The following is a 27558-nucleotide window of genomic DNA, read 5'->3' as shown; positions in this document are numbered from 1 at the left end:
GCCTGGTGTGAAGTTTAGACTTTACAACTCTATACTGATCATGGCTGTGATCTTTGTATTATATGCATCAGGTGAGTCGTTTTTGGTTGCTATGTAGCTGTCTGTTATGTACAAATACATCCTAGATGAACTCTATACTCCTAGAGGAAGGCCATTATTTTATTTTATAATGCATTTTTTAAAGCTCATGCATGAAATGTATTAATAACTTTGCAAATATGCTATTGTTTTTTATGTAATAACATCCAAAAGTATTTGTTTTTTATGTAAAGCTATTATTGTGCAGCATTGCTAGAAATAATTTCCTGACACATTCTTTAAAGGCTACCTACATAGGGACTTAAAGCACATGCTTAAGCATTAAATAATATATCAATCAATGCTTGAATATTTATTCAATTTATGCTCCCTATTGCAAGACATAAGGTTATGATTATAAGGTATTATGAACTGAATTATACATAGAGACTTAAACTCTTAAGAGTTTAAGAGGGCTGTTCAGATGAATGTGATTGACACTAAAACAATGTAGTGCTGGGTCAAAGTAACCATATTTTTGGGCAACTCTTAATATCCAGTATGAGTCAGTTTATACCAGTGTGTGTTTAGTACTGGGTTATATATGTATACTATTCCACAGATCGTGGCATCACAGAAAATACATGCAATGATAAATACAGACTAGTGGTAACACAAATACTCACTGTAGCTGCTCTATAAAAATGCATATTCTCTTCCTAGGTGTTCGTAACACCTGTACATTAAACAATATCTGCAGTAACATTGTAGTGTTTGATGGTGGCTATACTGGACTGGTGCAACACCCAAAAATGGGCAACTTCTGTAATATGTCTGGTAAGTCTTGGTAGAGCTCATTTTTAAAATAAAGTTAAACTTTACTAATTCACTTTTCAAAATGTTGCATTTTTTATGATTTGAGTTCTGACCTAAACATTTAAACTAACTTCATGTTATTTCTTCTTTCTTCTCTGTCTCTGTTCTTTATTAAGTAATAATTATGTAAAGCTGCTTTGTGACGACAACAGTTGTAAAAAGCGCTATACAAATAAATTTGACTTGACATGACTTGACTTGACTAACTGAATATCAGATAGTGAGTTTACAGAACAACAATCCTTCTTTTTCTATTCTGCTATATACACTTTTCTGATGTTCCATGAATTTCCCAAGTCAAATTTTAAGTTACTGACTTACTTAACCTGTTTAAACAGCAAGCCTTTTTTTTAGAGTACTGTGCACTTTTAGACACAGATATTTTTTAAAGGTTAAGTTTCTGCTGGTGGTGAAGCTTTCTAAAAATTCACCCCACCTACAAGAGATTGGGTTTAATCCCTGGAGTTGACACAACTGGTCACCACTGGCCAATTTAAGAGAAAGAAATCATTGGTAGGGCTGAGCAATGGGAAACAAAAATTAAAATATACTTATGTTGTATATTGTTTACAAGGATTTAGGAACGAGACTAAACTAAGAAGTATGAGTAGGGCAAACTATCAAATTCTCAAGTTTATTCATTAAAAACAGCTGCATAATATGTTTACTTACATCATCTTAAGTTGATCTGAGCAGTGAAAGTGAAAATATTCATTTTTTTCTTCTCATTCAGGAGTTTTACCACCGCACAACGTCTGTGTTTTATCCTTTGATACAACCAATGACCTGAGTAAGTTTAGCTCCTAGTTTTGGGAGATAACAGTCACATTTATAAGGGAGTGCCTTTTGTTACTTCTCAAAACTACTCAAAAGCAGTAGGTAAAAATGTTGTTTCTGTTTGTGTGTGTCTCTCTCTTCTGTTTAGTCAACAACCTATTAATGGTTCTACGGGAAAATATATCATCAGTGAATACACAAGGTATGCTTCTTTTTATGCCAATAAATTCTACGAGTCTGTTGAAATGAATGTTTCCTAAATTATTTGAGTGTGAAAACTAAAATGCATTTAAATACCAATAATGCAAATCTCACTACTTTAACTCAAAAACCTGATAGCCTGTAATTCAGGGAGCAGAGAAATTACTATATACACACACTGTGTTTGAGTGTGAACAGAGAAAGTTGTCACTTGCAGATCAAATGTGTTTTTTTGTTTTTCTTTGGTAAACAGGAGGCTTTAGACTTAAGTCAAGTCAAGTTTTTTCCCTTACTGATATTTAGGAAAGACAAGAGTAACATAAAATTACAAGAGAAATAAGTTTTTTATGTTTACATGCATGTTCTAATGCGGTTGCAGATGTGTCCTCACATGGCCAACCACAGCGTTTTCTAAGTAAGAATCTCTAAAGTTTCATGTCATTTATGAAGCACAGGAACAATATGACTAGAATATGACCCAGGTCTTGTTAAATCTAAATATCATTAATGCAAATAATTATTTAGCTCTGTTTTCCATCTTTCTCAGAAGAAATGTTTAAAAACAACAAAGAAAATTGTAAGTATTTTGTGTTTCCCTCCCTTATTTACATCTACTTTTACAATATTTTGTTCTGACACAAAGTGTGGATATTCTTTGAGGAACTATAGGTGCAAAAGTCCATTTAGTACCCATTATTAGCTCAAAGGTTATTAGCTTTATTATTCTTTATTAGATTTATTATTCTAATACTTGTGTGATTATAATGAAGCAGATGATTTTCCTAAGGCTGTTATTGAATGTTTACTCTGTTGTGTTGCCATGCTGACATGCTTATTCAACAAATTGGAAGCCTGTTTTCTCCAAGTGGAAGAGACACTTTACTAAAGGGGAATGTGGTTTTACATCCTATATTAGCCTTTTATAACAGCTCACTCTATATAATCTATATAATTAATGATATGGCTAATTCCAACAAGCATCAGCTGTTATACAAGTGCCTGGTGTGAAATGACATCATAATTGACAAACGAAATTCTGACACTTCAAAATTCTGAAGCCTTTAGAACTGTAACAGTATATAAATGTCATTGAAAGACCACAGGCTGTTGAAGTGTGGCCTTAGGAAAGCTACCTTTCAGTTTTTTTTATCTGCTAGTAGTAATTTTAAATCTTACATATCTTAAATCTCATATTAAGTAAAAATAAATGCTGCAGTGTGGAAAATAACTACTTAAAATGTTTAAAATTAGTTGTTTTCACACCTCTATTCATAAAGATATTATATCTCAACTGATTATATCTCAACTCACTGTTTACTCAAGAATAACCGCAGCTAGTTTGAATAGACTAGAATTCAAAGATACCTCTAAGTTTAGACATCACAAAGTACAAGTCAATATGGAGACCGTAGTACTCTACTATTCGCCCAAGTATTCTCGGAAGAGGTAGGTCTTCAGTCTGCGTTTGAAGACAGCAAGCAACTCTGTGCTGTTCGGACACTGCTTCTGTGTCAGGACAGAAAAAAGCCTGGGCGATTTTGAGGGATGGCGGGTCGAGCCGAGTCGTGCTTGAAGCTGGAAGGGCTCTTGGTGCAGATGAGCTTTTGACCGTTGCCATCAAGTATGGAGGGGCTGGTCTGTTCTTGGCTTTGTAGGCCAGAGTCAGGGTTTTGAATGTGATGTGGGCAGCTAGAGGAAGCCAGTGAAGAGAACGCAGCAGTGGAGTGACATGGCTGAATTTAGGTACATTGAAGACGACCCATGCCGCTGCATTCTGGATGAGTTGCAGGGGCCTGATGGTGCACAGAGGGAGACCAGCCAAAAGAGAGTTGCAGTAGTCAGGTCTCGAAGTGACGAGAGACTGAACAAGCACCTGGGTGACTCTCTAGAGAGGAAGGGTCGAATTCTCTGTATGTTGTACAGGAGAAATCTGCAGGACCGAGTTACGTTTGAGACATGACTTGAGAATGATAATTGATCATCCAGGACTACACCAAGGCTTCTAGCTTCTGTAGATGGAGTGACCAGTGAGTTCTCAAAGGAGATGGCAAGATCGTTTTGAAGTCCAGGTGTTCCCGGGATGTACACATGTATTACTAAATAAGTGTATTAATATCTAACCTTTGGCAGATCAGATCTGGATCTGTTTCCGCATTAACATATATTAACATCAGTTAATAGTGACATCACTTTCTTGTAACCATAAAAATAATTTTCTATCCTGTTAAGTCATGGGATGAAAGGGAAGTGTTGTGATTTCAGTCTTTACTAAAACCTTGTTCTTTAATCCAATACTGATCATTTGTTGTCTTCACTGTCCTTGGAAGGGTCCCCCCGGAACACTAACAGTTATTAACTGTTAACAGATATTAGACAGTCTAATCTCTATTAGTTTTATTAGTTCAGTGTGAGTAGCTTAAAAAATTAAACTCTGTAGTCACACTATTTTCTGTGGTGTTTTGCAAAAACGTATAAAAATGCTTAGTGAGAGAAATGTGCCTAAAACTATAGAAGACAAAAACCTCTGCTTTCTTGACAGCCAAAAAAAACTGATGTCAAGTCCATTTGGCACAGATTTCACAGGATTACTCAATAACTCCAGTAACTAAATAAAAATATTGAAATAAGTCATTATCCTAAGATGGAAAGCCAAATATGCACTCACATAGAGATACTGCTGCCAGAACCATGGCTGTAGAACTATGGCCCAAAGCATTATGATCACTCACATAGGAAGTAGGTAGCATTGATTATGCCATAACAGTATCTGCTCTTGTAGTCGACATGTTGGATGTGAGAGAAATGGGCGGAGTAAAAACCTTGGGAACTTTGACGAGGGCCAGATCATTATATCTAGAGAACTGGGTCAGAGCGTCTGCCAAATAGAAAGTCATGCAGGGAGGACTCCCAGTCAGCAGTGATGGGTACCTACCAATGGTGGTCTGAGGAGGGCCAAACTACCAACTAGCTAGCTACAGGGTGTCAGGTCGCCTAAGGCTGTGCAAGGGCAACTGTCCCATCTGGGTGAAAGTGACAGAACGGCTGCTGTGGCACAAGAACAGAAATGTTCTTTTACAGAGGAAAGGCTTCTGTCTGGCCACTCTGCCATAAGGTCCATATTGGACTGTAGTTATGGTTGACCTTCTGGACGTTTCTCCTATCTGCATGCAGGATCTTTGGAGTTCAGCCAGAGTGACTCTCTTACTGAGGCCAATCTCTGGTAATTACATATTTCGGTGCGTTGGCCAGCTCCTGGTTGTTCCAAATGTCTTCCATTTAAGAATTATGGAGGCCTCTGTGCTCTTGGGAACTTTCACAACAACATTTTTTGCAGCCTTCTCCAAATCTGTCTCCACACAATCCCATCTCTGAGCTCTATAAGCATCTCCTGATTTTTGCTCTGATATGCATTGTCAGCTGTGAGACCTTATACGGACAGGTGTGTGTCTTTCCAAAATCATGTCCAATAACCTGAATTTATCACAGGTGGACTCCATTTAAGGTGTAGAAATAGCTCAAAGATAATCAAGAGAAATGGGAGGCTCACAGAGCAATATTTATGTGTTGTTGCAAAGGATCTAAATTTTTATTTTCAAGCTAAATTATAGTTTTTCATTTTTAACACATTTCAAAAATTCTATTTTTATTTTCTTATTATGGGGTATTGAGTGCAGATTGATTGGGGGACAACTTACAAAGAGTCCACATAAAACATAAAAAAGTGAAGGGGTTTAAAGACTTCCTCAATGCACTGTATATAAACAAGAAAAAAACTAGTCTAGTTTTGTCAGGTCACCATTGGCTGAATAGATTCTTTAGTGGCATTTCAACAATGTGGACTTTAGGTCCAAAATGTATTTTGAAAAAGGTGCTGTGGTGTGTTTCGTGTACCATTTTATGTGACCCTGTCTGGCAAAGGACTCAAGCCTTGTCATCAAAGCCTTAACGTAGAGCTCTGTGTCATAGACCACATATTTACTATTTTGACATTTTTAGATGTGAAGGGCCCAGGACCTCATAAACATGGCTTGTGACTTTATGTAACACATTTGCCAGCCCCACCCACTGCAAACTTTCTGTAGACCCTCTGTAATAATTCTCCCTTTTAGTGAATGTGTGCCCAAATGTGATGCATGCTTCACAACAAAGAATTGAATGAAAAATGTGCATCTAGTTTACAATTCAATGATACAGGCCTGTTTCTATCTCTTGTTCTTTTACAGTGAATAAGAGCAATGTGACAGAAATCATTCAAAAAAAGTGTAAGTATTTAATGCTTCCATTTATCTATTTATCACCATTATTTCCATTTATCACCAACTATGGTGCATGCTTCAAAATAAAATATTCTGAAATATTTAAATTTGCTTCACTATTCAGTTCTAAGAGCCTCTCTCTCTCTCTTTTTACAGATGCCAAAATCAACGAGAAAATATATTCTAAATATTGTAAGAATTTCATGCTGCCCCTCCTCATGCACATCAACTTTTTCTCATAAACATTCCCAAATTTATTTCACTATCATGCTTTGTTCAGGCTTGTTTCTTTCTCTCCATTTCTTTCACAGTACAAATTGTGACTGAAGCGACTGATGGTGGGTATCCAGCTTCTTCCCTCTCTCTTACTCTGCTGCATTAATGTAGGATTCAAAAATAAAACTGTCTGTGTCACATTACTTGAGCTGGGTGGGCCACATTGGCACTGTTCAGATGAAGGATATTTAAACCTAAAGCTCTTCAGTTTAACAATTCTGAAAGAAACATAATCTGTGGTAACATCATGAACTTCTCTGATCCCTGATGAAGGATATTTAAACCTAAAGCTCTTCAGTTTAACAATTCTGAAAGAAACATAATCTGTGGTAACATCATGAACTTCTCTGATCCCTATAATTATGAACTTCATGAACTTCTCTGATCCCTATAATTAGCAGGGCATTATTAAACAATGGTACACAAGTATATTTAAAGGCTTCCTGCACAGGCTCTTCTTAAGACATGTTATATGGCAAGGTGGCATTTAAGTGTGCTTTAAGTGATTTACTGTAGTAGATTTTAATACACTTTATTTTTAAATACACAAATATGTACAAGACATGTACAATACAAGTTTGAGAAGCAACACATTCAATTAAATTAAACTCCTTTTAACTAAAAGTTTACTTTATAGGAATATATTTATAAAATATCTTATATTACATTTTTGAGTGATCAAGGTTTTCTTGCAAGCGCTTACATAAGCAAGTACATAAATTTGCTGGTTTATTTACAATGTACTTAGACAAATCTCAGTATGTTTTAAATACACCCAATTGTATTTTTCCCACTACATGTGCCACAGGTCTCCTTAATATAAAACCTTCTTTATAACTGTGTAACATAAAATTACCTTGTTGAGCATTTTGCGCTCTAGGGGCAATGTAGTAGTAACAGTTGCAATGCAGTTTGTGATGTTGGTCTAGCAAAGTGGGTAATATCACTTCGTTCCCTGGGGCAGATTGGGATTCAATTCCCTGGCTGGCCCAGAACACCAAACGTCACTGATAAGCACATTTGGGCCCTAACGCTCATGGTAACATTCACTTACACGCGTGGACAAAATTGTTGGTACCCTTCGTTAATGAAAGAAAAACCCACAATGGTCACAGAAATAACTTGAATCTGACAAAAGTAATAATAAATAAAAATACTATGAAAATTAACCAATGAAAGTTTTCGACCATGATTCAACAGAATTATTTAAAAAGAATAAACTCATGAAACTACAGAAATTATGGTACCCTTAACTTAATATTTTGTTGCTCAACCTTTTGAGGCAATCACTGCAATCAAACAATTCCTGTAACTGTCAATGAGACTTCATGCTTCATTTTTCCATATGTGAACATAGAGCTGATGTGCCTTGGCAAAAAGTTCCATTTATGTCTTATCTGTCCATAGAACATTTTCCCCCAGAAGCTTTGGGGCTAGTCAACATTTAGTTTGGCAAATTCCAGTCTGGATTTTTTTTTTTTTTGTCCTCTTTGGTCGTCTCCCATGAAGTCCGCTTTGGCTCAAACAACGACGGATGGTGTTATCTGACACTGATGTTCCATGAGCTTGAAGTTCACCTTTAATCTCTTTAGAAATTTTTCTGGGCTCATTCGTATTATCCGTCTTTTTGATTTGTCATCAATTTTCCTCCTGCGGCCACTTCCAGGGAGGTTAGCTACAGTCCCATGGGTCTTAAATCTCTGAATAATATGTGCAACTGTAGTCACAGGAACATTAAGCTGCTTGGAGATGGTCTTATAACTTTTATCTTTAACATGCTTGTCTATAATTTTTTTTCTCCTGAGATAACTATTTCCTTCGCTTCCTCTGGTCCATGTTTAGTGTGGTACACACCATGTCACCAAACAACACAGTGACTACCTGTAGCCCTATATATAGGCCCACTGACTGATAACAAGATTGTAGACACCTGTGATAATAATTAGTGGACACACCTTGATTTAACATGTGCCTTTGGTCACATTATTTTCAGGGGTACCATCATTTTTGTCCAGGCCTGTTTAATGAGTTTACTTTTTTTAAATCTTGAAGCACGGTTCAAAATCAATGCCAGATTTTCATTTGTTCATGTTCATAGAATTTTTATTTATTATTACTTTTGTCAGATTTAAGTTGTTTCTGTGACTATTGTGGGGTTTTCTTTCATTAACCGAAGGGTACCAACAATTTTGTCCACATGTGTACCTGTGTAATATGATTCTAATGAAAGGCTGGATAAAAGTCCCATCCAAATGATGTAAATGCAAATGTAATGAAGGAGTTTTGCGTGTCTCAGAGGAGGCACATGCTAGTCTTCACTCTCAGTGCTAGTAGCATTGTGTGATATGGAACTCCTGCTTAATGGGTCAGCAGTTACTGTGAACAGAAAAACATTTGTGGAGGTCAGTCAAGTTGGCTTGACATGTACTTTAATCTTGACAAATTCCCTGTACAAGCGCTGACCACTTTACCCATGTTTTTCTCTCTTCTGCAGATAACAATACGTCAGACAATTCATCAAATACTACAACTAAAAGTGGGTATCCATTATCTTTTCTCCTTCTTACCCTACTCTATTAATGTAGGTCTCACAACTTACATGTATTAGCATCATAGCCAAGGTCACAAGGTACTGAGGATTTATTGACAAGAAATTTCTGATGTAACCCGATAAGCAAAAACAACCTATTGTGGCCCATACCAATGTCAGTACAGGTTCACACTATAATCCGTAGCATTTAGCAGTTAGTGTAAGACAGGTATAAACTCTAAAAAGATGTATGACTAGGTTATAAGGCTGTTAGCATATAGAAACATTTTTTTTTCATCCAATCACAAAAAAAAAGAATTCATTGTCTTGGATGACCAGTCGCTCGGACGATTCAGTTCTAACCACTGCAATAATTTAAGTATATTCATTTTATGTCAAATTAAAAATAAAAGTGTATTATTTCTTTATTATGTCTAAAAAGGAGTCAACTGAAACATAAGGGGATTTCATAGACATGAGGCATACACAATTGTATATTGAATAAATAAATGTACCTTTTAGGGATTGTCTGGGCAGTAACGGACTTAGGTTGTTTGAAGGGCGGACGAAAAATTAAAAGGGCACATACAGCAGGGTTCCCAATTACAACACCGCAAAAGCAAGGGCCAGTGCATCAGTCAGATAATGTTTCATAATTGTACACTAATTATTTGTTTGTTGTTATAGTACATGATATAAATTAGGTATGTCAACTGCAGCTGAATGATTTTAGGTTGAAAACAAGAGACCTGGAGTAGTGGCAGTGCTCTGTTGTGCCAGTGAGAAGACACTGGTCTAGGTGTGCACTGGAGAGTCTGTTTCTGTCCTGGCTTTTGATCATGTTCACTGAAGAAAATGACAACTCACAGATGTAGGTGGAGGGAAATACTGTGAGAAGCAGCATTGCAATCCGTCTTGCCTGGCTGAACTGGGGAATCATGTTAATCCAAAAGTCAGTCCCACTAACATCCTTTTGCTGCTCTTTGAGCAAATCTGATTTTGATATTCCCAAGGTCTCCATCTGAAGAGATGCCTCACCCAGATATGGAAGCAGCCTGGCCATCTGCAAAAGCAGAAAAACGGCTGACGCAAAAACAAGAGGATTTGACTTGAGAGGCTGAAGCTCTCAAATCGTACCTTGAAGTTTTATATTAGTATTCCACAAGAACGCATTTTGTGTTGCTGGAGCTTAGGAAGGTGCAGCTCATGAGCTAGGAAAGCTCATGATAAAAAGACAGATCATGATATGCAGCAGACATGTCCTCCTTCAGACGTGAGAGCAGGGCACACAATCAGTGCTCCACTACAACCTCCAAACTTTCCATTGCAGTATTGTCTGATAATGGTATGTGCTTCAACTAGTCTACGACAGTTTTCATAGTTTTTCCATTGTAGCCCAAAACTTTTACAACCATATCAACCACACATGTCTTTATCAACTCGGAATCTGTGAAAGGTTTTTTAGCGTTCGCTAATTTCCACAGAGATGCCGTTGCTGCGTTTTCTTGAGCAGATGTGGTCTTATGGATGGGAGTTACAGAATGATTGTAGGCAACAATCGAACTTGTCTTCAACTCTCCGATTTTGCCGGGAAGTTGTCATTGAAATGACAACACTTCGAAGTGCCGCTTTATGTTAGCCACCTTTCATACGCCTACAGTTTGGGAGCATAGCAAGCAAGTTGGCTTAGCATTCTGGTAAAATACAACAAAATTAAAATAAAACAAAAGTCTGTTTTCGTTATCAACTTTAATTTTTTTTTAGCACTGGCCATGTTTTTGTGCAAGCAGGACTTACATATGCAATGCTACACGAAAGTAGCTAGCTTTTAGCCTTTGGCTATACTGTTCTGCTCTCGTATTTTTGTAGCCAGTAAGGTAAATGTGCAAGCGTGTGTGTTTGGTGACGGGCCAACAGTTAGGTCGCCGATTGTGGAACACTGACCTACAGCATTACATGGGGCCCGACAAGCACACAAAAAGCTGTGGTGCGTAATGTACAATGAAATAGGCTTCGTCATTGACTAAGATCAATATTACGTTATTAGACTAAACTCAGTCTCTCCAACTTCAGAGAAAGCTTGCTGTGGTACCTCATCACATACTGCAGTGTGATGTCAATACAGCAATACAGACTGTATTAAAACCCTTTAAAGCCAAATGTATCATAATTTATACATACAGCACCCTCCACAATTATTGGCACTCCTGGTTAAGATGTGTTAAAAGCCTTTAATAAATGAAATTCAATTTTTATTGCAGAAACATAATCTTACATGGAACAATGTAGAAAAATGTAACCTTTAACTCAAGTGAATAAAAACTCTGACTGTTCCACAAAAAAAATCACCTGTTCCACAATTATTAGTACCCCTAACAATTCCTAGAAAATGAATGTAATGAAAGCATTTCTGTCATTTCTACTGTAGTTTGATCAGATCAGATTATCTAGGAACCATTAATTAGTAATTCATAACTTCCTGTTTCCCTGGGGTATAAATATGAGATGACACAAAGGCCTATTTTTCTTATCCACTCTTGTCGTCCACATGGGAAAGAACACACCATTCAAGTAAGGCAGATGTGTGTCGACCTTCATAAGTCAGGCAATGGCTACAAGAAAATAGCCACTCGCCTGCACCTGCCCCTATTTACAGTCAAAGGAATCATCAAGACATTTAAACAACTGGAACAGTGCCAAACCAGCCTGGACGAGGACGCAAGTTTATCTTTTCACCACGCACAGTGAGGAGGATGGTAAGAGTTACTGTTGGAGAATTGCATCAAACAGTCGCATCTTGGAGTCACAAAGTCTCCATAACAACCATTAGGCGCATGCCAACAAGCTGTTTGGTAAGCATGCACAGAAAAGCCTTTACTCACTTACAAACATAAAGGTAAATGTCTGGAGTTCACTAAGCAGAAATGGGGCCGTGTGCAGATGTGACCAAGATAAAGCTGTGGGTCTGGCGTAACACAAAAGATGATTATCCGAAAAAGCTCCTCATGCCAACTGTGAAGTATGGGGGGGCAGGATCGGTGATGCTGTGGGCCTGTTTCTCTTCCAAAGGCCCCGCAAACATTGTTAGGATAGGATAGGATGTTGTGCATAACATCATGAACCGGGACATCATACTGGGACAATTTCAACCAAAATCTGACAGCCTCTGCCTGAAAGCTGAAGATGGAAGATAAGATGGCCCTAAACAAATGGCCAAATCTACACAAAAATGATTCTCCAGACAGAAGATCAAGGAAAATCAAGCTTCTCCCATGGCCATCTCAGTCCCCAGACCTCAAACTGATTGAAAACCTATAGGTGAGCGGAGAGTGCACAGGAGACCCTGGATGGTTTATAAGAGATGTGCAAAGAGGAATGGTCAAAGATCCCTCTCTCTGTATTCTCCCATTTTTTTGAAATGTCATAGGAGAAGATTAATTGTTGGCAAAAAAAAACATTCCCACTGAGTAAATGCACTTGATTTTTCTCTTATTTAGGAAACAAATGTATTTATAAGAAGCCTAAGAACACATCTTCATAAGGGGTGCCAATAATTGAGGAGGGCGCTGTGTTTGAGTTATTGAGACCTCGGTCTGATAATTAAATAATGAATTATCTGAGTTATGTATACACAAGTTATATCTAATAAATAATAATAATTAATAACATAAATAGGATAAGATAAGATAATCCTTTATTAGTTCCACAGTGGGGAAATTTACAGTGTCACAGCAGCAAAGGGATAGCAAGACGTTCAGATGCAAATCATAGATAATTTACCAATATATACACAATATAAATAATAGAAGTAAGAAAAACAATATTTATTTACAATTTAATTTTAAATTATTTACAGAGTTTTTACAGATAATTGCAAATTGATCCTTAATTGCACATGTGTCCCTCAATGTATTGTTACATTGAGGGACCTCTATTCCCTGAACATGTGTGGGGTTTAAGTGTGTGTGTGTGTGTGTGTGTGTTAGTGTGTGTGTGTGTGTGTGTGTGTGTGTGTGTGTGTGTGTGTGTAAATAAGATAATCAGATCAGATGTGCCAGATGTTTTCTGCTTCCTTATGAATCATCCATCATCAGGGAAAAAAATTTGAAGTTTGAAATTACTTAAGTAAGATTGTAAAGGAAATAGTTTAAGGGGTTAATCAGTATTAGGTTCTACATGTTTTAGTTTGTTGACACAACATGACACCTGTTTTATTCTGCTGAAAAGTAGGGTCAGCACAAAAGGGCATTTCATAACGACACACTTTTCTGCACCCACTGAAGGGCAATTTTCAGACACATCATCATCATAACACCTTGGCAACCACCTGGGACAGTTTAGCATCCACCAGAAATACATAACAACTACATAGCAACAATCAAGCAACTATTAGGAACATCGTAGGACATTTATTTATTTGTGTTTAAGTCTAAACCTCCACAGTGAAAAAATAAAACCTGTGCAGAGTTGCATGCTTCACACTAGGGGTGTGCGATATGTATCGTCTAATAATTATATCTTAACTGTAATATCTTAACTGTTGTTTTAACGATGTGCGAGCAGACATTATTGAGTATGTCACTCCGCAGAAAGCACTGAAAAACACGCCTTAAGAGTTCACAACAAGTGTGTTCACTGCACCCGTTAGCCTGATAGGATAGACTACTGCGAAAACATAGAGGTTTCTCAAAAGAGTGCCTTCTGCAAACCATGTAGAAAATTGGATGCAAGTGAAAACAACGAACTTATTTCACCATCTGCAAACTAACCTCCGTGCTGCATATGAAGATTATTTAAAAAAATTGTTTTCGAGGTTAAAGTTTTCAAAACAACAATATAAGAATTATGAGAATTATGAGATATTATAAGATAATAAACAAATTCCTCCAGTTAAGACATTATTTGTTATCCCACCCACAAAATCAAGGATGTGCTAGCTAGCATTTTAACTTGTGATCACAGAATATTATTAATATAATATAATATATTATATATATATTATATATAATATTAATATAATATATTGTGACAACTCATGAACCTATTTAAATGTGAATATTTCATAATTTCATATTAACAATATTTATATCTGGAGGTATTATAACTAAATACATACAACAGACAAAATGTCATTTAACATTCACATTTATGAGGTTTATTAACAGGTGCACATCAGCTGCAGAAGTCATTAGAAAGGAAAAAGGAGCCAGTCTTATTTAAACCTCAGACATTTAGTTTGCTCTTGATCGGTAAAGTGAGTGTTATTACTATAGTGAGATCCAAAGAGCTCTCTGATTCCTTTAGGAAGAAGGTTTGTAGATGCAGATGAGTCTATGAAAGGATTTTAAAAGATCTCAGAACACTGAGAAATCAACCAACATCAAGGCTCAAGAGTCATCTGTCCAAAGCACATTGTTCCAGATGTCCTTTCTGATGAAAGATGCTCAGGGGCAAATGTAGAAAAATGTTTATGGGGTGGCGAGAGGGGAGTGCAGAAATATTTGAAGGGTGGCAACATATGGCAGGTGTAGATACAGTACAGTAATAAACTGACCTATTTGGTATTGTTTCCCCGTAGGTTGCACAATTGACACACTAGGTGTGTGGTTATTAATAAACAAGGTCAACAACTACCAGCTGAATATTACCAGAAAGTCTGATACCAGACCCAATGCAAAGATTTTCTTTGTGGATGGCAAATGTAACATCACAACAAGTAAGTTAAGAATATTTTGGCATTATGATGATTTGCTAGGTTAACACAGACTGTGTAGCAATTCCAGCTCCATATTAGCAGTGAGCATTTTCTTGTGTTTGACAAAAGAGCCATGCTAATGTCTATTACCAGGTTTAATGATGTTACTGTGAGGTAGATACAAACAGGACTGCTATCACAGAGTTAATTCCAAGGTTGACAAATTACAGGAGAGCAAGAGGTTTTCTTCTCTAAGTTCTTTCACAGAGCTTGTTGGTGTGTAGGTGGAATCTTATCACTTGACCCCTAGACGCAACCAACATGCACTTATCAGCCATAATAGTGAAATCTACCCGCCTAAAATGGTGTAGATCCCCTTTATTCTGCCAGAATCCTTTTGCCAGTTAACTAATTGTCCATTTCTGGAGCACTTTTATCAGGTACTGAACATACTGCATACTGGGAACACCTCACAAGATCTGCCTGATGTTTTGAAGATGTTCTGATTCAGGCTTAAAAGTGGCTCACATTCTCATGCTTGTCCACATTTCCCCTGCTTTTTACACATCACCTTCAAGAACGTCTTGATAGATGCCACTGTAGATGAAGATTATCAATGTTTTTCACTTCACCTGTCAGTGGTGCTAATGTTATGACTGATCAGTGTATGGTTACTGTCATGACAACTAATTTTACATAATCTGAAAATGTCCCTTACATTGTGTCAATATTAGAAATAGAAATAGTCAGAAAATCCTTTGAATCTAATTTTTTTTCTTGTGTGGACAATATGGAGATTAACATTTAATACAAATCTTACCTTAACCACTGTTTTAAAGACAATGTTCTGAGTTTTGTTTTGCTTTGTTTTGTTTTTGCAGTGAACTTTACAAAATGTCAGGGAGATACTATTCAAGTCTACATGAATGGAGGTAATCAAAACTCCACCAGCACTGAATTATAATCTGCACACATTAAGCACTTTTTACTATTAGGAAGACTGTACTCATTCTAGAGGTTTTCCTTTGCTCTAAAAACAGCCTCAATATCTCATAGCATGGATTCCACAAACTGTTGACTTGTCCATGTTGACATGATAACATCACACACTTCCTGCAGATTTTCATGCTTTTTGAAAGGTGATCATTCAGCCTAGTCTGAGGTCCTGAGAACTCTGGATCAGGTTTTCATAAAGAATATCTCTATACTTCTCCATTCTTCTCCATAGTATTGGGCAGGTGATGAGAAGTGCCTGGTTTCCTCCAGACAAGACACTTAGAATTGAGGCAAAAAAGTTTCATCTTGGTTTCATCAGACCAGAGAATCTTGTTTCCTTTAGGTGCCTTTTGGCAAACTCCAAGCAGGCTATCATGTGCCTTTTTCTAAAGAGTGGCTTCCGTCTGACCACTCTATCATAAAGGTGTGATTTGTGGAGTGCTGCCTGGATGGTTGATGTTCTGAAAGGTTCTCCCGTCTTCACAAGGATGCACTGGAGCTCTGTCGGAGTGATTCTCGGGTTCCTGCTCACCTCTCTGGCCAAGGCTCTTCTTTCTTGATTGCTCAATTTGGCCAGGCAGCAGGTTTTCAAGATTCTTGATGGTTCCAAACTTCTTCCATTTCTGAATGATGGTGGCCAGTGTGCTCTTTAAGACCTGTAAAACTGCAGCAATGTTTCTGTACCTCTCTCCAGACCTATGCATTCACACAATCCTGTTTCTGAGGTCTGCAAATAATTTCTTTGACCCCATGACTCAGAATTTGTACATGACTGCCTGCTTGGAGTTTGCCAAAAGGCACCTAGAGGACTCTAATTACGCAACAAATTTTATGTGGTCCTGTGTAAAAAAAAAGTCCTGTGGACTGTGTAAAAAAGTGTTGTTATTCCAGCATGAAATGTGTGGATATGTAAGGTATATCGAATGCTACAGGTAACTGGATCCATGTAAAGCAATCTATAAATGCTGCTAATTGTGTACATAACTATTTATCCATATCATATTTTGCAGCCTGTAACATTACCTGTCTGAATACAGAATCGGCTTGCACAAATGCCAATTACATGAGCTGTGATTTAAGTAAGTACAGTTTTACCTTTTTGCATCTGTTGTTTTTTAAGGAATTTTATGTCTTTCATTTTACATGACATTACTTTCTGTCTCAAATATAAATACATGATGCAGATATTGTCATAGCAGACATAGGATCAGACACAATGGCATTGTGTTACAGCTCTAACATGGTATAAGCAATGTTACTGTGCTTTACAGACAACTGGTTTATTGCATAGTTAATTGTACTGACATGACCTTTTTCCATCGCAGAAACGAATGCTAATGTTGACTTCATTGAGTTCCAAGGTCAATCACCAAATTGTTCAAAGTGTGGGAGCCCTGTCCAATCAGTAGAACTAACGATTGCAATGGAAAACACTACCTCTCTTTTTCCAAAGGAAGACTCAACTACTGATAAGGCGTAAAAAAAAAAAATTAAGAACCTCATCTTATATTAATCTCATCAGTGTTTACAACTATGGTTTCCTCTCTCTCTCAAACACTGACCCTTTATTTCTTTTGTGTTCTTCACCCCACCAAGTGAAGTGTTGGCGAATTTAACCGTAAATATTCTGGAACAAATGGGAAACAAGACCTCAGCTTCTGTGTCCATTGGAGAGGTGCAAGGTATTTTTGTGAAGCCTAAAGATCCAGCTAAGTTGAAAAGCACCTCATTTGTCTACTCCCCTGACAAAAACCTTGGGGTAAGTACACCCTATGATTTCTTTTTATGATGAGCTGTTTGCTGCTAATGTCCTATGGGAGCAGCTCAGTGGTAGCCTTGCCAGTTCTTCTTTGAGTGTCTAAATCCAACATATTAATAGCTGATTTGCATCACTTTACACATAAAAAGCAATACAGAACAGAAGGATGACCACCTATTCCACAAGGCTGACTCTGATTAGAATAAGGCAGGGGTGCCCACAGTGTGACATGGAAGGATGTTTGGTTTAGTGTGCCAGAAAGTTAACCTAACCCAACCCTCTCACCCAGTCAGAGAACAAACTATATGCTATATTATACTATATACAGCAGGCTGTATACCTTTCTTAAGTAAAGGCATGACAACTCAAAGAACTATTCAAATACCTCAGTGGTTCTTTCCTGGTTAAAGGATTATTTGCATTGCACTTCCTGGTTGTTCCACCACTCCTGTGTTTTTTGGCCTTAAGCTTGCAACCACCGTAGTGTAGTTTTTTAGAACACTGAAGAAGGTAGTCCTGCAGTCTCTTCCTGTATTTTGTCTATCCAATGTTTAGTTTTAAAAAGATGCCCTGTTCCTGCTGAGGAGAAGCATCCCTCCAGCATGATGTTGTTGCCACCTTATGTCATTGTTGGCATGGATAAAAGGTTCTTATAACTGGATATATTCAGTCTTGTGCAAATGTTTGGGCACCCTTGGTTGCTGTTGTTGATTTTCTATATGTAAGTAAGTTCACATCCTCTGCAGAGACATTAATAATTATTAATTAATAAATGTGGCATTTGCTAAATTATAGCCCATTAAATATATTAATATTTAGGGTTTTTTTGTTTGTTTGTTTTAAATCTGAAAATAAGATTGCGCAGTAAACAGGCAGTAACACTGTACAACAAAATTCTTACTTATCCTCCACTAACACACAAGCTATAAGGACATACATATGTACAACATACGTTATATACTATAGTCATAATTCAACTAGATACACAAGTAAAACAAATAAATATACAATTATAATTTTGCTCTGGAATGTGCAGAACGTTTGCAACATTTTAGGAAAAAATGGTGAGATGATGTGGCATGAGTGTTGACATTTTTTTATAATGAAATCATAATGGAATGTGTTTGATTTATCAGTTTAAATATCCCATATTTGCAGATCATCGAGGATAATACTCAAATAGAAGCATATCCAAGGCTGATCTCTGTACCAAAGGAGGCTTTTGAAAAAGCGCTCAGCCAGAATATCAGCAAACTCTTCACAGCTGTGTTCCGTTTCCCTAATTTCACAAAGGTACTGAGGTTTTTGATCCGTCCTTCCAATTTTGATTGCTGGAGGATGTGGAATATTCATGTTGAGCAGTTGTTAAGCAGTTTATTCTCCTGTGAAGCACTGTGTCGTTTTAATGTGCTCTGAATAAAAGACAAAAGCAGCAGCCAGATGCCAGTTTCATCAGGATGGACTTTCAAAGCCAATTACAGTTCTCTCTCTCTCTCTCTCTCTCTCTCTCTCTCATTCTCTCTCTCTCTCTCTCTCTCTCTCTCTCTCTCTCTCTTTGCCTCTCTGTTACTATCTGTAAGGATGAGAAGAACAGCACTGTTCTAAATGATGAAGTCTATTCCATTGATATGGGAGCAGAAATAGCCAACCTGACCAACACGATTAACATCACCTTCAAGAAAGTCGACAAGGTCATTTAAAAATTCCTCTTTAATATTAAACCCAAAAGAAAAAATAAACGTCAGTAAATTATTTCAATTTTTTATGTCCTTAATTGTATACACACATCAAAGACTATAGTGTCTGTCATAACAGCTTAGGGTTGCAAAATTCTGGTAATTTTCAAAGTTGGGATATTTACCATAGGAATAAACGGGTAATTATGGGAATTAACGTGAATGAACAGGAATTAATGGGAATAAAATGGGAATGTTCGAAGCTAAGGATGAGAAGCTTACATATAGTTGGAAAAATATCCTGAAGCATAATCTTAGCTGAAATAATTCGATATGATACAAAACAGTTGAATAGCAAAGCTGCTCCTCAATCTCAGGCATCAGGAACATTACACACTGCAGGGCTAATAAGACCACACCCCCTGCATGCACTGTCCATTCCTCCATCACATGTACAGCATATGTCCAGATGATTTCTAGAAACCTTTAGTTTTGTACGCTTTTATTAATAAAATTCTTAAACCTCCTGTTGTTTAATTACAGGTTTAAATGAAAATATAAAAATCTAAATATTAAATATGTCTACATTTGTTTACTATCACATAAAATATGTCATATGAATAACATGAAAATAAATATTCTGACAGGATTCTGAAAGTATGTCATAAAGGAGGGAATCAGAATAAATAGCAGCTTTTTGTAATTCTGCATTAAAGGGTTAATTTAAAACCCACAGATTTTAAAGCATTTGCTTTAATGCCAGTTGCCTCTCCCACTTTGGCCAACTTTCGCATTATAGTTGTAACATGATCGTAGAGTTCACTGTTTTTAATGATGTGCTGCAATGCTTTCAAGAAAACTGTTTTTTTTTCTCCCTCAGCAGAAACAAGCCACTCCTCAGTGTTTCTCTTGGAGTGGATCAGGTTGGTATATTAAGTCAGACTGAATGTTTGTTTCATGGAGTAAATGTTGTTTTCAGTACTGTAGAACACTGAATCTGGGATGTTTATGTAAAAACTGACCACTGCCACTGCTGTCACCAGGGTCCAAGCCCAACTGGACAACTGAGGGATGTAACACCACAAGAATCAGTGACAGTGTCTCCTGTGAATGTGAACACTTGACATTCTTTGCCGTGTTGATGATAGTAAGATTCTCTTTTGTTTACTTACATCAGTCATTACCTGTCTTTATTAAAATTTATTTACATTTTAACTGAACGTGTGTTTCAGTAGGTGTTTTCAGAATTTAGGGATGTCCCGATCTGTTTTTTGCCCCAATCCGATCCCAGTAGTCTAATGATACCAATCCGAGCCGACTTTTGTGTTTACACAAATACAGCCAACTTAGGTACAGTGTGCTGTTAATTACCACTAGTAAATGCTCATTAAATCCCTGTATCTTTAGTGAACGGTTTCTATAATCCGACATTCTAACTCATTTGTTTAGTGTGGTAGTAACTTTTATAAATCCAATCTGACTGGTCTTCCTGACCATTCAGCTCCCTGTTCCTTTAAAACACAGCAGTCAACTCACTTTGTGTGTGTGTGTGTCTGTTTGTCAATTTCTCATGTGTAAGGCTGAATTAGCTATGGTAGGTGTGCATTAAACGGCAAAAACAGAATAAAATATTTTTTTTACGGAAGAATGGTTTAAATTATAACCATATAATTAAATAAGTAACAAAGGTTCTGTGTACTGTCTGGTGTTGTTGTGTCACATTTACAACAAAGCTCTGAGCCTTGTTAAGTTAAGCTGAAGTCTTTCTGGAACTTTCCGTCCAACCTTGCTGCCTGCCTCTGCAACATACCCTTAACACCATTTGAGAGCTTATTTCAGTAAACCAAACATAAAAGCTCCTTTTAGTTTTGTTCACTGTAATGTGGTCTCAAAGTGTATAGGGCAGTTTATGAGTTCCTTGCTTCAGCAATGGCGTCTAGAGGATACCTGATATATTAAAAAAAAGTCACTGGTAGGAACGGGACATCCCTCTAAAAAAGTAATATTGTTGTTTTGTTTTTTTTTATTATTGTTTGCAGTTTTCACTGTTAGAGATAAACACATTCAGAGTGAGGTTGGTGTGAAACTGTGGTTCATTGTAGAGACACTTAGCACTATCGACTCTCTATGTGATCTAATGTCTTTAGAGTGGTGGTAATAGTAATTAAGTACAACACAAATAAAGCCATTTTATTTACCCTCCAAAACTAGCAGTCAAACTACACGTCTCTTTTGAGTTTATATGATGGTATAAAATACAAAATACAAATATGTGTTTTTGAGGGGACTATTTTACTCACAACAACAACCTGCACATACCCATCCACCACTTTATTCACATTTGATAAAAAAAAATCTACATTTGAGCATTCTTACAATGGAACAGCCTCATAGCTGAAGTATGAAAAAACTATTTATTATATATATTTATTATATTATTATACAATTTATTATATGCCAATGGTTGCTCCCCAGTCCATATATGGAAGCAAAGCATTACTTCAACATTAAATCCTGCAATTAGGCAGTTTGGCCCCTCTCTTCCAGCTCTCATCCGAGAGTATGCTGACGTATTTTTGGTGTCTCCACAGCCCAACCCACCTGATAATAGTTCCACCATTTCCAGCACAGACTTGAACAACCTTACTTATATCACCTCTATTGGCTGCGGACTGTCCATCTTCTTTCTGGGCGTGGCCCTCTTCATGCACTTCCTGTTGAGGTATGGTGTTAAATTGCGTAAATATGCATTAATAGTTCTGCATTACACTGCTCTAATACCCCCCAATGAGCCTTGGTGGTACTATTAGAGTGTTGTATTTTTAAATGATTTGGGGTTTTTTTAGTTTTGCTTTTAAACTATTACAATATGTAGACATTTAAAGTCAATTTTAAATTGAATGGTGCACAGAAGTAAAATTTAATGTGTCTCCATGTACATGTACATGAACTGAAATGAAACTTTCAAACTGAAAAGCTTAAAAGCTCAGCAAAAACATCCAGTTACCTCCTAGCCAAAAGGGGTCAAATACTGACTCTCGTGTATACAGCTGCCCTAAAAAGCAATGGATTCACATATATACCGTTTTTTCTACATTTCCTTTACAAACAAAAAAGTTCAATTTCAGTTTAATGTTCACTTTCAGGTAAAATATAAACTCAAGCTCCGAATGTGTTTTCCCAATACAAATACAGCCAGACAACTTAGGTAAAATGTGCTGTTAATTACCTCTAGTAAATGCTCATTAACCCCCTGTATTTTAGTGAACAGTTTCTATAATCTGACATTCTAACTCATTTATCTAGTTTTTATTTAGTTAAACCATTCTGCGGCCAGAGTCCGACAGAGCACAATTGGCTGTGCTCTTTGCCCTCATCACCCTTAAGCCATTTTGGCTGGCAGGTGTCTATTAGCTGGTGTGGTGGAGCTGGGGCGAGTGTGCTGGCTCACAAAGTTTAAAATGAGGCGGTGGCTAGTGCTAGGTGAAGCTATTAACAGCTGAATTAATTGGTAGTAACAGATTGGGAGAAAAAAGGAGACATTTTTGACAAAGATGTTTGTATAAAAAACTGTAAAAAAAATCTGTATAAGTAAACTGGTCTAAGCTGATTAAAGCTTATTAAGAACAAAACATTATAATGGTTTAAGCTGCTCTTGTGCTGCTGTGCTGCTGGTTGACCATGACCAGTGTTTGAAAATCAAACAGAGATATTGTTTTTTTGCTGGTGATCAGCAGTGTTTTTTAGCAGGGCCGTTATGGATCCATTTTTGGTGATTATTATAACCTGTCTTGTTGGCATTTTGGCTATGGCTCAATCAAATCTTCTTGTGGGCCCTTTGTGGTTGGTCGTGTAGGTGATGTTGGAATTGGAAAAAGATTGGGAACCCCTTTGTCGTTCAGAGCCACTACTCTGCCTGCCCTCATCCAAGCAATTGTACACTTTCATTACTGAATGCAGCACTGGTTGAAAAACACTGGGAAAAACAGTGGGATAAATGTCTCCACCGTTTCTTCACAGGAGGGCAAGAAAAAGTGAAGCGGCCCAAATCCTAATCAACCTGATGGTGGCGCTGGTCCTGCTGAACCTGACCTTCCTGACCAACGAGTATGTGGCAAATACGGACAGCATAATAGGCTGTAAGCTCATGGCAGGCTTTATGCACTACTGCCTGCTAAGCACTTTCACATGGTTTGGCCTGGAAGCACTCCACCTCTGTCTGCAGCTGGCCAGAAACTCCAATCCTATCAGACACTACCTCACCAAGATCTGTGTGGCTGGCTGGGGTGAGTTCAAAAGCAAAAACACTTGGATGTGCTTTTATAGGGCGCCAGTGAGCTACCACACCATGTGGAAGACTAAAATTAAATTCCTGGTCTAGGTCACTGTACTGCCCTACACCATTGAAAAACTGAAAATAGAGTTTTGCTTCCGTCAGTGGCGACATGTAAATATGTTGGTTTTTGAGACATCACATAAAGAGTTCATTTATTTTTTGTGACTTAGCTTCCATATTTGGACAAGCAAATAAATGGTGAATATTATAATGGGCATTTGGTACATATTGCATTAAACCAGTATGAGGGAAATTCAGTTTCCTGTGAAATATCCTGCTTAAGATTAATGTGCAAAATTACTGGATGACTTTTTCTATAACCATTATTTAAAATTACATGCAAAGTGTTCACACAGTGTTCCGTTAATGTGTTCAGTTGTACTATCTCAGTTGTACTATATCTGATTAGATCATTTAAAAGAGCATTTCTCTTTTCAGCACCTCCTGCTATTGTCGTGACTGTGCTCTTCTGTATGCAAAAGTACGACCAGATTGTCATATACAGTGATACGGGAAAGAATGTCAAAATGTAAGTGTCCCTGACCCTATCCAGCTCATTTAGCCAGAGCGGCTGCTTATTGGCTAGTTCCATTTCCTGAGTTACATGTAGCGTAGTACAGTTCTGCTTTACACTTTGCTGAGTAATTTTTAGTTGCTAATACGATTACTTCTGCTCAAGCCTACAGACCTCTGAAGTCATGTTACTTTCTGTTGTCGGCACCATGCCCATACCAGAAGTCTAATATTAGGCCATATTAGGTCTAATCTGGATTTCTCGCTCACAGAAATCTGTGCTATCTCACCCAGTGGTAAAACACATTAGATCCAAGCCCGATACGTTTTGTCCTACTTACATTTTGTTCCCTTAATGTCTCTGGAATCTCTGAACTATGATTTTATTTAAGAGAGTAAACACTCTATTAAGCTGTTTTCACATTGAACATGCAACCAGAGCCGGCCCAAAGCATACTCGATTTACGCCGGCCACTTAGGGCCCCAATGCCAACAGGCGGCTCCCAAGAGCACCAAGATATTATGAAAAAAAAACATATTTAAAAAATAACATTAAATAATAAAACAAAATATTATCACACAGGTAAAAGCTATTTTCATATTAATTAGTTTTTTTATAGTTGGCACACCAATACTAGGTTAATTAATTCCTGCTGTTCCTGCCACTGTTAGGTGGTCGATAAAGGCACTTCAGTGTATTGCACAATATCTCTCACTCTCTCTCTCTCTGCAAATCGCTCAAAGAATATAAAAAAGACCTCAGATCCCACCTTAGGCCTTAGGTCTCCCACTTCCTTTTTTTTTTTTGCTGTTTTTTTTTTTTTTTTTTTGGACCAGGGGGAAAGGGAATTGTGCAATATGCAGAGGTGGTCAGAGTTAGGGGACCTGTCGATAATAGGTGCCTTCCCACGTGTCTCAAAAAAGCAATTATCCCTGTGGTGCTGAAGTGGTGGTATGGGGGGGCACCAAAAATGAGCTTTGGAACATTTACATTTACCCGCAGATATTTTCTTCAGCCCTTTGGATTTGCGTAATAGAGAAATTAAGGAGTTGAGGAGTCCCTGTTATTATAGGCACGATGCTGATTACAGAATGATGACTGTTCATGAGGAAAGTACTTAACCTTTTCCTCTTGTTAATTTAAAGACAAAAGCTAAATAATAATAATAAAAAGTAAGTCAGAATTGATTCACTGACACTTTACGTGACTAGTTGATGTATTACTCTCCTAATCCTTCTCTTTGGCTTCTGCTCTGAAGGTGTTGGATCAAAGATTCTGTTGTCCATTACGTGGTGAACATCGGCTACTACTCTGTAATTTTCGCCTTCACCTTCACAACCTTCATTATCATGCTGCGGTGGATCGTCCTCCTCAAAAGAACTGCAGCAGGCCACCATAAGGCACCCGCGGACTCGGGTAAGCACACAAAGACGGGTACCTCGGATGTCCTAACCGTAATGGGCCTGTCCTGCACTCTCGGACTAACCTGGGGCTTTGCTTTCTTCGCCTACGGAGCCCTTCGCCTCCCATCATACTACATATTCACCATCCTCAATTCCTTTCAAGGTGAGTCATAGAAAAAACTATTTCAAAGAGTATTATGAGACACGTCTTTAAAAAAAATCTTCAGTAATAAACGTGTTAGTATTTTGTGGCTAGGGTTTTCCAAAGGTTTCTGCAGTGCTTCTGTCAACCTTGTATCCAAGGTGGTTGTGATGGTATCACCATTCTCATTCACTTTCATGAAAAAATACTTAAACACATTTGTCATTAAGTTTAATAGAGAAGTAGTAAACACAGTTTCGGTAGATGAACAAACAGCAAATCCCATTTGCATAGTAAATTCTGAATCATCAGTGTTGCCTAAGCAAAGGTTTGGACGCCCTAAGCAACATTTGATGATGTATGCCACAGGACATCTAGACAAGGTAGGTACATCTAGACAAGTGCTGTAGACTGGTGAAGTCAGAACAGAACCCCATGGTCACAATCTGCAAAGGTACATTTGGAGAAAAAGGATCAGCATTTAATGAAACTTGCCAACTGTGAAGCATGGCATGCATCTATCATGTTTTGGGGTAGTGTTGCCACCATTTGCATTGACAATATTGCATGTGTGGAAAGAAGAATGGATTCCACCAAACATCAGCAGAACCTGATAAACCACCATTTTCAGCTACAAAAAAGCATTTGTAAGTTGTGATTTGTGCCCAAGGAAGTGTTACTAAGTAGTGACACAGTAAGCATTCTAAACATTTGCATATTCTACACTGATAATCTACATTTTAATGTTAATAAAGTGTGCATATATACAGTACATTTATTGCTGCTGTCCAAAGAAAACCATGGATCTCCATTTATTTTTTGTCCATTTTTAGTTTTCTCCATGCTTTGAATCCTGTAACTGCTCTGTACACTTTGTACCAAACCAATAGAAATGCTCTAAATTACTTGAAATAAACTCTTTTTTATTTATTTTATTTTTATTTCATTTTACATTGACTTCCATTCAAAGTTAAGTCCCCATTTTGGAGATACATGTTTTTCATTGGACAGCAACAATATGAAAAATGTAAAGTCATGAATTACTTGATTTACGTTCTTACATTTTTGCTAATTGAGGAACTGTTTATGTCTCTCCTTAGGATTCTTCCTGTTCATTTATTACTACAACACCAGCAAGATCGTGGGGGAGAGGCCACCCATCTCAGCTGACACCAGCAACACCACAGAGGCCACGCAAATGGAGAACCCGTATGAAAAGCCGAAAACTTTTTAAGGTACTGATTCACTGGATACGAGCAGATATTGACTGCATTTCAATCAATACTGTCTCAAAATCAGCATATATATATATATATATATATATATATATATATATATATATATATATATATATATATATATATATATGCTGATTTTATATATAATAATATATATATATATATATATATTCCATCCAGGTCATCCCTCAAATCAAGACAACTGTGTTACTATACTGCACAAATCATACATCCTCTTCTCCACCAGTCTTCAGTCTGCATTGCTGTTTAGTTAATGGACATTAAATCTGAAGTGGATTTTCTGCATTAGATTTCTCCAGCTCTTTTGTGGAGAACTGTATATATATATATGATATGAATATGTATTCATTTTTTTTCATATGTAATGTTATGTATGACTGATTTCAATTAGATTCTTTTAATTATTTTATTGTGCACATACAATGGGGTCCAAAATGTCTAAAAGCACAAAATGCATGTCAGGCTAAATGGCTTCTAAATAGCACAGAAAATAATACTGAAAGTTACTCATAATGATCTGGAAGTCTCTACAGTCCTATATGGAGCCATTTTTAAGAGGTTGTGTAATGAACCGTGCACAGTTTCCATTGTTGAGAAGAACAATTTAAGTATTCAGATAGACCTTTGGGTTGCTAGGAGCTAAATAGAAGCACTGTTGTTACTAAAAAAAGACCTTTTAAGTTTCATTTCTGGGTAATATTCAAATGTAATCAAATATGCTACTGGTCATGTGAAGGCCATTGTGCAGAAAGGTCAAATGTGATGTAAATCTGATCTCTTCCACTGAAGCTTGTGTTTAGATGACTACTTTTACACATACCTGCACAACATCCATGCAGCTCCA

The 27558-nt window shown here is 37.2% G+C and overlaps 1 protein-coding gene across 1 annotated transcript; it reads left to right on the top strand.

Annotated features, from left to right (window-relative positions):
* On the top strand, nucleotides 1–27023 carry adgrg11 (adhesion G protein-coupled receptor G11). The gene is made up of 25 exons (XM_072694588.1): nucleotides 1–71; nucleotides 742–855; nucleotides 1628–1684; nucleotides 1820–1873; nucleotides 2252–2287; nucleotides 2420–2449; nucleotides 6096–6134; nucleotides 6285–6320; nucleotides 6440–6466; nucleotides 8899–8940; nucleotides 14513–14650; nucleotides 15511–15561; nucleotides 16636–16704; nucleotides 16951–17101; nucleotides 17222–17384; nucleotides 18543–18677; nucleotides 18965–19075; nucleotides 19941–19983; nucleotides 20104–20207; nucleotides 21652–21782; nucleotides 23081–23346; nucleotides 23835–23925; nucleotides 25169–25476; nucleotides 26556–26690; nucleotides 26874–27023. The coding sequence occupies exons 1-24, from the start codon at nucleotides 41–43 to the stop codon at nucleotides 26687–26689; spliced, it is 2361 nt and encodes a 786-aa protein (XP_072550689.1). The 5' UTR covers nucleotides 1–40; the 3' UTR covers nucleotide 26690; nucleotides 26874–27023.
* The last annotated feature ends 535 nt before the right edge of the window (nucleotides 27024–27558 follow it).

Source organism: Salminus brasiliensis, chromosome 1 (genome assembly GCF_030463535.1).
Source record: "Salminus brasiliensis chromosome 1, fSalBra1.hap2, whole genome shotgun sequence".
In the NCBI taxonomy this organism is placed as follows: domain Eukaryota; kingdom Metazoa; phylum Chordata; class Actinopteri; order Characiformes; family Bryconidae; genus Salminus; species Salminus brasiliensis.
The sequence above is the reverse complement of the archived record's forward strand: the minus strand, read 5'-3'. Positions and strand labels throughout refer to the sequence as shown.